We start from the raw sequence: 12,326 nt of genomic DNA on the forward strand, positions 1-12,326 counted from the left end.
GAGTCAAGCACAATTTTGGTCCTTGGTTCGATTACCCCTGTTAAAGGCGGCAGGAACGGTCGAACCTCGTACCGACAGGTCGAGCCCCATCCCGTAGATTTTTCCGCAATTTTAAAAAACATAGGCGAGTATTTTAAAACAATTTTCAAAATCCGATCAAGTTTGAATCGCGAAAGCATTTCCCTCTCTCTTCCGCAAGGAAGGGAAGACGGGAAAAAATTTTGCGACGATAACACATCCCAAAACAATTGGGGTCAGCCATATGAACCAAAAAAGAAAATCATTTTGGGTCTTCCACATGAATCCTTCTCCTCCAAACATTTCCATCCAATGCCATGTCCTTGGTGAGGTTCAAAGCATTCATATTTTTTCCTATCATCTCCATCCAAGTCTTCTTAGGCCTACCCCGACCTCTTTTAACTAATATATTTTCTCATTTCTCCATTCTTCTAATTGGAGCATCATTAGGCCTTTGCCAAATATGTCCAAACCACCGTAAATGATTCTCTCTCATCTTATTTTCAATGGATGCAACGCCTACCTTCTTACGTATCTCCTCGTTTTGAATTTTATCTTTTATTGTATTTCCACACATCCATCTAAGCATACACATCTCTGCTACACTCAGTTTTTCAATATGATGTCTCTTGGCAGCCCAACATTGATGTTATAATACATTTTTTTTTAATTATATCTTCGCAATGCAAACCAAAAGGGCTCATATCATTATCATCAAGCCCTATCCCAACTACATAGGATTGGCCTTATGAGTTACATTTCTTCATTCCTGTCTAAATGAGATCCAAATGATATGTATTGATCCTTGAGCACCAAACACTATGCCTAAAGTTTATGCAACCAACTTTACAAATTCTGGTATCGGTCAAGGAAACAAGTTTAAGTAGGGTTTTAAGTTTCTTACTTTTCAAGGTAAACGGCATCAAAATTTGCCGAAACATTACCAAAATGCCAATGGAAATTGCAAAAAACTAGTGGGTTTTTTCTTCTAATAATTCAGAAAACAAAAACCTCGCTCCTTGATCAGTTCATTGGCGTAAAACCTCAAGTCTCCCTTACCCATCAAGGAGTACACCCAGCTTCGGCCTCATGACAAAGGATAAGTACGCCTTTTGGTTTTGAACTTGTGATGTTGTCTAAACTTGGTGGCGTCACAAGTCTTATTAGATACCACTTTAGAAGTGATATACGTTGCAGGGATAAAAACATTGAAAAAATATCATTTATAGCCCAACCTTTTGCCTATAATTCTAAATATAGATTACACTTTTTTAAAATTTCAGATATGAGATAAACTTTTCCTAGAGACTTCAGGTCAACACCTATCATCTTGGAAAACACAATTCCTTTTTGGTTTCTTGTATTGTCTCTTGAAAATTGAAAAGTATTTATTCATCCTCATTTAAAAAAACAGTTTGAACTCTTAATGATGAAGGTCACTATCATATATATTTTTTCACACATGGAATGGCCTTTCCCACCATGGGATGTCTTTCCCATGGAGTTTTTCCTTATTGGTGGGAATGAATCAAACGAATGCTTAGTAGATCCACTTAATTACCTGACCTACCTCTTATCAATGCATGATGAATTTTACGGTTATATTAAAACCTATGTTAGGTGGACATGGCAGGCATAGACACCGGCAGGATGCAAACACGATACATGAATTAACAATTTCTTTTTGAAAACTACATTTGCAGACTTTTTTTTTGTTATTTAATACATGAAAAAATGTTTTCACTATTTTGACATATACAAATATATTTATTTTTTTTAAATATTAAAAAATAATACATCAAATGTGTCATAGCATGTCAAGTGGCATGAATATGTTCCGTGCATGTCCCCAAGACACCAAACCCTGCACAACGTGCCCCTGTGACATGAATCCACAGTTCCACGCGGCCGGTTGGCCTCTTTGTTATTTGAGGCTACCGCCTAGGGCTTTTTATTTTGGAGAAGCCCCTAAATTTTGGATTCCACATAGGATGGACACATGTCACATGTTGAGGGCCTCCAAAAGTTTAATGTCCAAATAGGGTTAATAAGGATATTTAGGTAATTATCAAATTAGAATTTATTAATTATTCAAAAGTTATAATTTAGGCAATTTTAATAAGTTAATTATCTAATCCTAATAATAAATTTTCTTAATCCTCAAAATTTAAGTAATAGTAATATTTTTTTTTACCTAATTCATTAACTTTTTAAAGCTAATTAAACTCATTAAATATTCTAACCTAACCAAAATCGGTAAATTAAAGCATTTCTCTCTTTCTCTAAATGATCAACATCTCCAAATAATTATCTAAAATCTGCTCTCTCAATAATCAACATATCCAACTTGAATCTTGCAGGGTTTTTTTAAATTTTTTTATTTTTTTCCTGTTTTATGTTCATTGATATTAAGAATTTGAGAAAAAAAGGGTGCAATCCCTTTAATAAATAATATATTTTTCATGTACAATGAAAAAAGAATTTAAGGTCTCATTTGAAGGCTTCACCTAGGGCCTCAACTTCTCTTGAGCTGCCCCTGCACTTCCATAGAAACAAGACACACATAATGCATGCAATAATACGCTCTCTCTCTCTCTCTCTCTCACACACACACACACACACAACCACGTCCCCGAGCCACTCCTCGCTGCGTGGACCTAGACCCGGGAGGGTTGCAGAGGAGAGAGGGAGGGAAGGGCACATCATTTGGGTCAGGGTTGACACTACCCACCCTGATCCAAACCCCATTATTGGCGTATGTAGCTCTGCTTCTTCGTCCGTCCCAACTCAATGCAGTGATGCACATTGACTAGGATTGGAAGTTATCCGATATCTGACCAAATCCAGTTATGTTTAATTGGATTTGTCAAGCCATACAACCATGTCCGAATCTAATCAAATGCGGATATGTTTTTTTTTTGCCAGCGGATTTGATGGATATCTGAATCTGTTTACATGAAAAAAAAAACGGATTTGGTATGAGCTTCTCATCATCTGAATCTGAATCCGAATTAGAAATGTTTATCTGATATCCGATTAGTAGGATATGGTATTGGCCCGGAATCTGAACCGTTTACATCTCTTGCTTTGAGGAAGAAAAATTATCAAATAGAGACCCATCTTTTACCATATATGCCAAAAACCAGCTCATGTTACAAGTCTTTTGAGGGAACAGATAAAGAGAGAACCATATGAAGTTTCTATTCTTACTCTGTTCTGGAGGATATGTTTTTTTTTTTAACGTTGCTACGTATAAGGGACAGCAGAGTAGAATATTGTAGATGGCAACCTGAGTTCATTAATAGCTATATGTAACAAATATTTTGGCGATATCTTGAAAATATGACGATTTTTCAAAAGATAATATCATCATGAAAATTCTGTAATATTTTCGAAATGTCACCTATTAAAGCAAGAAAAACACTTTCAATAATTTCCTATATTTTATACTTTTATGGTTATATATTTGTATAAAAAAGAACTTAATTAGTTTATCAGAGATTTTAGTCACGAAGATTTTCCCAAGAACAAGATTTCTGGCATTATTGGTTAGTGAGACCTAAGCTTAGTTCTTCTGTCTATTTTTTCGAAACTATAATTTCCTAAAACACCATTACTAAAAAAAAAAGTCTGTTTTTTGGAATATAGGGTAAACGATGGGTATGGGTCTCCATTTGAAATTTACAACCATGCTGAACTTGGACGCAGGGACAAAATTAGGGGTGTCAACCTATAGGGTTTGGTTCAGACTCAGGAGAAACCAAACCCAGGCCTGATTTGAGATGATGGTACTGGGTCCAGACTCGGGGTATAATCAGACTAGCCATAAGAGAAATCATACCCAGATCCTATAAGGATTCCATGAACCTGACCTGGACCATACCCGGTACAATGATATCTTTTTATCTTTTTTTACATTGAGAAATTGCGCATCTTAGTGGGAACTCTCAGGTCGGGCCCAGTCTGAGATGAAAGTTCACAAACCATACCCGGTTCCATATATTAATTGGACCCTTCTGGTCCGACCCAGATTCTAATTTCACCAAAACCTGACCCTATAGAGTATGGTACGGGTCGGGTCCGGGTCAATACCCAACCCATTGACACCACTATTAAAATGTCACCTATTGGGTCCGCATGTATTCTTTTCAATGAACCATATATAATCAACAATCACACTGAGCTACTGAACCTACGCGGTGGGTGCAGGCAAGGCGGACATTGGCTGGAGTTTGCCAGCGTCTGGGTTCAGGTTGGGCCACGTGGATCGGGTACAGTAATTATTGGACAGCTCATGGTGCAGAAACGCCCATATCGCACTGCATTATGCTGGAGAAGGGCTGGTCCAATATTATTGAATTGAATCAGATCTGATTCTCTAGACCCAGAATCCATATCAGACTTTTCAGAGCTGCATTGGCTTAGGGAGCTCATGTTCTTGGACTTGGGAAGAGTGGAACGAGTCTTGTCTTAGCCATGGTTGGAACTTGGGACCATCACAAGATCCCCTTGATTGTGGAGTTGGTCTGAAGCCCACCCACCAGATGGAGGAGGTGTGCTCTATATATGGTGGGGGCGAGCTCCTTGGTTATGGAGCCTGGACGAGTCAGAGTCTGATCAATTTGTTGGTGCCTTTTGGAGAAAAAAAGAAATGAGAAATTTTCATTTTGTAACGAGCTTCATGCTCTTATCTAAAAGACAAACCTCTCCTTTTTTTAAAATTCTTGATACACCTCCAACTCCAAATTCCAATGCCAAAAAACCTATTGCCTACGCCATCCAACAAAACCCTACCTTCACCATTCTTGGTCCTATTCCTATATCCCTTTACAATTCTTCATTTCATAAGTAGAGGAAAGCGTCTCTTCCTAATGAGCAAAGGTAAATGGGAATCTTGGGAAAACTTGTACGACCTGCAAGGTGTCCGATTCACAATCTAGGAAAAAGTTTGGTGACAGATTTGGATTGTTGAGAACTTGGTAGGTGTTATGTAATTTTAGAGGAAAGGTGTTGGTCTGAATCAGAAAATCTCTGATTGCTTGGTAACGCGTCTTTAAGCAGACAGTAGTACCCAGAAACCCACAGTAAATTGGCTGTGACTGTGGGAGTGAGTCTGATAAAGGCAACAGCGTTATCATTCCCCAAATACTCAACCGTTACAAATGATGTGATGCTGACTTGGGTAGTCAACAACGTGGCATGGACGCAAGCTGTCATTGAGAGCTCAATTATTCAGCCGTTTTCATAATAAACAAATCTCTCTCTCTCTCTCTGAGAAGCGCAAGCGGAACCATGGCTCAAAGCCTATGATATGAGACCTTTTCTTTTCTTTTTCATTTTTTCATACTACACCATAACCCCAAACAGGAGAAAAGAAGAAGGCAACACTACAAAGATGGTTGTGGCAAAACTCTTACATATTTTAGATTCACATAAAAACAGCAAAACACAATATTCGCAGGCACGGAAAAAGGTTGGTAGGAAAAAATTTCGTTAGAAAGCGTCAAAGACTGTCAGAGTGAAAGATGGCAGCTGGCCTTACTATATTTAATGGCATAACGAACCAACCCTTGTTTTCTCCTACGGAACTTAACTGAGGAGAGTGAGAGAATTGGAGGGAACTCGATATTGGACACCCTCGAGAGATAATGAAGACAGTGTCCTTTGGAAAGGAGAATGAAGATGGTTTGTTGTATGAGAGAGAGAGAGAGAGTAATTTCAGATGGTAAAAGTAACGCATGTAGTCAACAGAGCAAATTCTGAAAAAGTGAAGCATTTTCGCTAATATTTGAAACGTGGGGTGGTTATACTTAAAAGCACCATGATTAGGTACCTATTTGTAAATTGCGCCCAACCTTATCTGCAAGGAAAGCTAAGATCACAGACACCATCGATAACCAATTAGTATCTGATGCAACGGGGGTGGTTTGTGGTTTTATGAGAATCTTTGCAAATCTCTGTCTTTATGATATTTCCATTTTAGTGCATGTTTTTCAAAGAAAATGTTTTTTTTTTTTTACTTTTGGCTATGCTAAAGGAAAAACCTCTCAATCATCGACCTTACTCCTAGCTTGAGATTCCCCCGGCCACTGACAAGTACACTCAGCTTCAACCTTATAGGAAGGGATGCCCTCCGTGGGTTTCTAACTCGTGACATCTCACCAACTTGGTTACATTTACAAGTTGCCCCTACCAGATGAGAGAAGTTCTTATGGGCTTTTTGAAAGAAAATGTTGGTCATATAATGTTTCACATATTATGAAACTAGGACGCCATTCCACAAAGCTTGATGCGGTTTGGAAGCCTTAGTGTTGGTTAAGTGCCTAGCAATTCGGCTAAGATTTGGACCTATACAGGATTCTAGGTGATGGGATCAGGTGCAATCACATTGCACAAATGCAATGTGCTGCTGCACCTAATCACCCTCCATCTTCTGTTGTACAACCAGTTAGAGTGGGGCCCAACAGCAAATTGTTGGTGATCAGGTGCAGCGGCACATTTCATTTTTGCAATGTGATTGCACCTGATCCTGCCTCGGATTGTAGATGCTCTATATGGGCCTACCCACGGCTTCTTCTGTCACGTTGCAATATAACATCAAATGCAGCCTTCATTACATTCTAAGGCGAGTTTGACGCCACTTGTAGTTGATCACGGTCAGTATGGCCAAGACTTGGACAAGTCGGTCAACTGATTCTTCATCAACACCATAATTAAGACAGAGGAAGAGATTGGAGATTAAACTGAGCAAAGTTGAACCGATCGAGTGGTTGCATTGATGAATTTCACAGCCGCTAAGATTTGAGGAAAGAACAATCAAGAAACTGAGATTGACCCACTTCATGATCAGAGTTAGCTTGGTTGATTATGATATGTTTTGGGGTTTCAATATGGTGAAAGAGATGATTTAAGAATTAGATTAATCAAATTATAGTGATGATATAGGGCATGAAGACCATTGGCGCTGTAGAGAGTTTAACCTAGTATTAGACTAACAAAATTTCCAAGGAGGATTATATATATCCGTCTAATCAGGAATAAGAAAGAGTGATGCAGCGAAATATTTTCCATCAATTAGGAAATTTCAATTTAATAATAATTACATATTTTATATTGTGTTAAATAATTATTTCAACATTTAAAGGATCATATGCCGACCACGAGGGGTTGCCAACATGGTCTCGGGCTCGTGGATAGGGAGGTCTTTCCGTATCCTGAGTTTGAGTACCTATGTAGGTAGTATACTCTTTCGCATGGCGAAACAGAAAGGTGCTTGAAGGTCAAGGAAGAGCACCAACAGAGTTTTACACCATAGGGACGGCGACCATAAGTACGGCCAGCTAAGACTAGTGGGGCCATATCTCTGATCTCGAGTGTGGTTTCGTTATGTAATAATCAAAGAAAAAATATTTGCTTGCGGACTTCTGTTTGTCATAATAGGAAAAAAAAAAGTTTGCATGTCTTATGCAGAATGATCAAAATAACCATGACGTAGTTAGAAGCTGTCTCGTAGCTCAGGTGCGCACCCTAGCAAAAGTTTGAGACTTAGTGCAGAAGAAAAAGCGAGAAAAGGATAAAGATTTTTCAACTTTCTTACAAATGAAAAAGAGTTTGGAAGCAGAATGTTCAACATGGCTGCTGTAAAAGGGAGGAAGAAAGAGACGAAAGCCGTTTTTTATTTCCTTTACGCAGAAAAAGCAAAGCCAATCTCTCTCTCTCTCAACCAAACCACCCTTCCCTCCCACAGTCATGCAGTCGGAATATATATACGCACGTCCTGCAATATTTCCATGCCAAGTAACTTCTAATTTGTTTCCATGCACATACATCATGCATGCATTCAAGGACACACACACCTCTCTCTCTCTCTCTCAATATACAGAAGCAAATACCGCCATACACACATTCATTCAAATAAAAAACTATGAATTGTTTTCCCTCTGAATTGCCAGCTAGAAGAGAAAGAAACAGAACTACTCACATACAAGAGAAAAAAGAAGAAAACAACAAAAGAAAGGCAATATATTTGGTTCATGAGTATTCCACGGCTTGAACCTTCAGTGTAATATAGTGCTTACTGAGCACTGCATCTATAATAATCTAAACCTGCATCAGATCCTAATGCACTTCACTACGCCCTTGAACATCTTCCCAACAGTTCTTTCCAGCCATCATAGTGACCTTCACTTTTTCTTTCAACTCTCCATTGTTTTTGGAGCTCTCACACCACTACCTTCTTCACTGCATCCGTTCACTGTATGACCTAGCTAGCGACTTCATCTCTGAGTCCAATGATACCAAATTCACATTGTGAGGTTGCTGCTGCTGAAGATGATGATCTCTATGAGAGAACCCACCACCCATAAACCCTCTACTCATCCCTCCAACACCAAGAAAGTCTCTAGTTAGCCCGTCTGTGCCACCTATATTGGAAGAAGAAGAAGCAGCTGCATTCTGTTGGCGCTTCCCCTCTAGAGAATTCAGGTTGGTTACTTTTGCGCCCTGGAGTTCCAAATTCATCCTATGGCTTCCATTATACTCATCAAACTCATCCATCCCTCTAACATCATCCCTGAACATGGAACTGCTGCCATTTACTAAGTTCATGATTTCCTGGAGGTTGGCTTCTTGCCCACTGCTGAAATTAGCCGTCATGTTGTCAAGATCCTGGAGATTTCTGATAGGAATTGTGGACAGATGCTGAGGCCTGTTGCTGGAAGAGATCTGGGTTGCAGTAGGCAGAGAAGAAGATGGGGACGATGGTGGTGGCCTCTGGTCCTGCCACGGAAGGTTTATGCCGATAGACGATGCGTTGTTTGCGGCCGAGCCGTTGAAGCTCCTTAGCAAGCTCTCATGGTTGCCACTGGTGGTTGCACCCAATTGAGCAGCTTTTTGAAGCAAAGCAGTGGCAGACATCTGGGGGAGGACTGTATCATTCTTCAGTTGGTTGTTGTAGAGAGAGGGAACACTGGCAGTCATGTGATCACTCATAATGTTACCACTGAATTGGTCTTGCAGCAACAATGGCGATGACTGCAGATGGGTGTTGCTTCTCCCCTCACCCTTACTGCTGACATTGCTGTTTGAGAAGAAACTTAGATTGAAAAGATTGTTTGGTACCTTAGTAGATGAACTGTTAACACTGTTGCTAGACAAGTCAGGGAGCTGCATCAATCCAGGATAAGATTTATTCTGGAGCAATCCATGCTGGGTATCCTCATTGAAGCCTTGATTTGAGGCACCACCAGGAGAGAAGAATGCCGAAGGTGGCTGCGATGGTGGCCGGAAGGAAAGATTTGAGGCAGGGATTAAAGGGTCGAATTGTGTTGCTCCTGCTCCACCGAGCCTAAGCATGTTAGCAGAGGGATGGTTTTGATCAGCCAGGGAGCCGATTTGAGATAAGCCCAACCCCATGTTGTTGCTGTTGTTGTATAACTGCCCTCCCATTGTGCTTAGACCACTTGGAAGCCTTGCACTCTCTTGAGCCAATGCATCACAGAATGCCCTATGGGTGATGAAGCTGTCACGCCTGCAAATATTAAGAAGAAATTAAGGACAAAACATAAAAAAACAACCCACTTCAAAACGAGGTACAGACTCAATTTTTTAATACTTTAATAACACCAGTATTATTCTTCAAAGTGAACCCAGTTGTCAAGTCATCGCATAATACCTTGTGTGTTTTGAAGCTGTCACTCCCGACAAGAATCGGAACAAAACACGATTTTGAGTTCAAAATCACAAGATATCAAACAAAATTATTAATACCCATTATCTAGAACTCCATGAAAGTTGGTATTTTATTAACTAAATCAGAATCCCAAATTCCAAGAATTAAGCAGCTTTCATACCAAAAATCCACATCGGTAACTGGAATCCGCGTTGAGAATGTAGAAAATGGACAGTCATAATCGAGGAAAGAGAGAAAAGGATAAGAAGGGTGCCAATGCTTGAGTTAAAACTCAAAAAATCAAATTTTTTATTGCATCCCATTTTTGGTTGGTTTTTTATTGCCCTTGTATCTCCACAAAAGGCTACAGCTCAGTTCAATATTTGGGTAAAAATTCACGAAGGTGAAGAAGATAAACAAACTCAAACTGATGCAAATGGTTAGAACTGCCATCATCTCTCCTTCTCACCCATATGACTTTCACTAGATGGGGTACCTGAAAAAGCCAAACCTGCTCACGTCCAGCCAACCCACAAAGGAACAAACCCTGTGAATCTATAAGGCAACACGTGAATGGCAAAAGAGAGGGGCAAGGGCGTCGCTCCCAAGGATGAACAACAGGAGCCTTTATTTAAAAAAAAAGATGGAAAGAAAAAGGAAAACTATGAATGATTCTGAGAAATTTCATGTTGGGAGCAGTTATCACAGAGGGACTCGGTATAATTGGTCATTCTTCTCATCAGTTACACGTAGAAAACGTTCAAACCTGCTTTCCGAAGGACCGGAATCTAATGACCAACAAGAGGAGCATAAAGAGAGAACAAACAAAGAAATAAATCAAGTTAATAATAAGATCAACCTGTACAAGAGTAAATTCCAATCATCACCATTTAATGGTTATATATATATTCCGTATGTTATTGTTATTAATGTTTTTGTTGTGTTGGTATTGTTATTACCTTGAGAATAAGGTTCCGCAATCGCATCTATACTCTCTTGTGCCGCATGTCTTTGAGTGGGCTTTCCAATCAGACTGAACTGCGTATCTTTTTGAGCACTTTTCACACTTCCATTTCTTCTCACCATGCTTCCTACAAAAATGTTTCTTGATGCCTGTGAGGTCACCTAGGGCTCTTGATGGGTCATGGTGGACGCATGTGGGTTCTGGACAAAGGTAGACCCTCTTCTTGACCTCCTTGGTTGATTTCTGCTTCAGTTTCCAAGGAAGGTTATGGCCTCTTCTGTGGAGTTGCAGGTTCTGTTCCCTTTGAAACCCTTTGTTGCACACTTCACATATGAATCTGTTTGTGGCCATTAAGGTCTTGGGTGAGAGTGCAATCACTTCTGCATCTGGATCTGCATATAAGAGGAAAAACAAGGATTAGTGCTGCCCATTCATCACTGTTCATGTTTCTGAAAAAGAAAACAAAATTAGCTAAAAAGAAAAGTAATCAAAGAAATAAAAAAAAATACTGATATATGGTGTGTATAAGATTGATAAATATGGATACTTGCTTGGTGTTCCGGGGAGATTTCTCCTCTTCTTTTGAGGTGCGCTTGTTGTAGCAGTTGTGGATGTGGACTGCTGCTTCACCTGGTTTTGCGAAGAACCTATGCAGCTCTCTTCTTCTTCTATGATTCCAAATGACATCTTTGGAGAGGGACCAGCAGCCATCTTTTTGGCTCTTGATTTGTGCCTCTGTGTGAGTGTGTCTTCTCCTCTCTCCTTCTCCCTCTCCCCTACTTTCTCTCTCTAGTTGATTATCAAGCCAAGGGGATTAACCGAATTTCTTGCTTCCCACTATGAGTACCTTGAAATCCTTTCTTTGTAATTGTGAAAAAAATTAGAAGGGTATCGATTGATGAGAAACTCATACCATCTTCACCTGAATTCCTGAAAACAAAGAAGGTTTGAGTAAAAGTGATAAGAAAATGGGAAATTTAACATCTAGGAGGTTAGCACTTGCATGGAAGAAGAAACCCGCATGTAGCTTTCTGATATTTGTTTGTTTTCCTCCTTCCTCTTCTTCTTCTTCTGCTTCTTCTTTCTCACCGCCTGGTCTTCTTGTTGCCGACTGCTGGTGCTGTTGATCGATCTGTAAGATTCGTTTCAATCCCTCATCTCCACCATACCTTTCTTTTCCTCTTTTTTTTTTCGTCAAGTGTATACAGTTTCCCCGATTTTGCTCCACCCTCCCCACCACAATAAAATACAAAGTGAATATTAATTGAGGGGTGTCACTGTTCATGCTCCTCCCACGCAGCCCCCCTCTGTCGTTATGCACACCATGGGTTGGGGCCACCTCTCTCTCTGATATACCTCGCTAGATAATTATCTCTCTCTCTCTAGCACGGACACACACACACATGCATGAGTATCAATTAAATCGGGTACGAGTTTATAATTTATAACGTAAAATGGAATCGTTAAATGATACCAAAATAATAATAATAATAATAGTTGTGTGTGTATATGTGTTCACCTCTGTAGTCACTTGGTAGCCAAAGCAGCTTAGTAGTTCCCTTGGCATGCATGCTCATGTGGGATAACAGAGAAAATCAGGCAAAGATTTTGCGTTTTTGCATATATCAGTCATGATGATGATGACAGAAAATATGGTTTTCCTAATGAAAACTA

General features: G+C 39.7%; 1 protein-coding gene across 2 annotated transcripts; it reads right to left on the reverse strand.

Annotated features, from left to right (window-relative positions):
* Window positions 1–7,927: 7,927 nt before the first annotated feature.
* LOC149817916 (protein indeterminate-domain 4, chloroplastic-like) lies at window positions 7,928–11,899 on the reverse strand. 2 transcript variants are annotated; one of them, XM_089985811.1, is made up of 4 exons: window positions 11,656–11,899; window positions 11,204–11,582; window positions 10,648–11,044; window positions 7,928–9,547 (listed from the first exon to the last, which is right to left on the reverse strand). In XM_089985811.1, exons 2-4 carry the CDS (start codon window positions 11,361–11,363, stop codon window positions 8,257–8,259), a joined length of 1,848 nt encoding a protein of 615 aa, XP_089841937.1. In that variant the 5' UTR covers window positions 11,364–11,582; window positions 11,656–11,899; the 3' UTR covers window positions 7,928–8,256. The 2 variants fall into 2 exon arrangements, with proteins under 2 accessions (XP_089841937.1, XP_089841938.1); XM_089985812.1 differs by having other exon boundaries at window positions 11,204–11,574; window positions 11,656–11,884.
* Between the last annotated feature and the right edge of the window lie 427 nt (window positions 11,900–12,326).

Source organism: Nuphar pumila, chromosome 13, assembly GCF_984573655.1.
Source record: "Nuphar pumila chromosome 13, dmNupPumi1.hap1.1, whole genome shotgun sequence".
Taxonomy (NCBI): Eukaryota; Viridiplantae; Streptophyta; class Magnoliopsida; order Nymphaeales; family Nymphaeaceae; genus Nuphar; species Nuphar pumila.

What these genes read in the sequence shown, in the direction of transcription:
- LOC149817916 (XM_089985811.1), bottom strand. Translation starts at nt 11,363, where the DNA reads ATGGCTGCTGGTCCCTCTCCAAAGATGTCATTTGGAATCATAGAAGAA. An exon ending in AAATCTCCCCGGAACACCAA is followed by an intron (nt 11,045 to 11,203) that starts GCAAGTATCCAT and finishes TCTTATATGCAG; the next exon opens with ATCCAGATGCAGAAGTGATT. An exon ending in TGCGGAACCTTATTCTCAAG is followed by an intron (nt 9,548 to 10,647) that starts GTAATAACAATA and finishes TAATATTTGCAG; the next exon opens with GCGTGACAGCTTCATCACCC.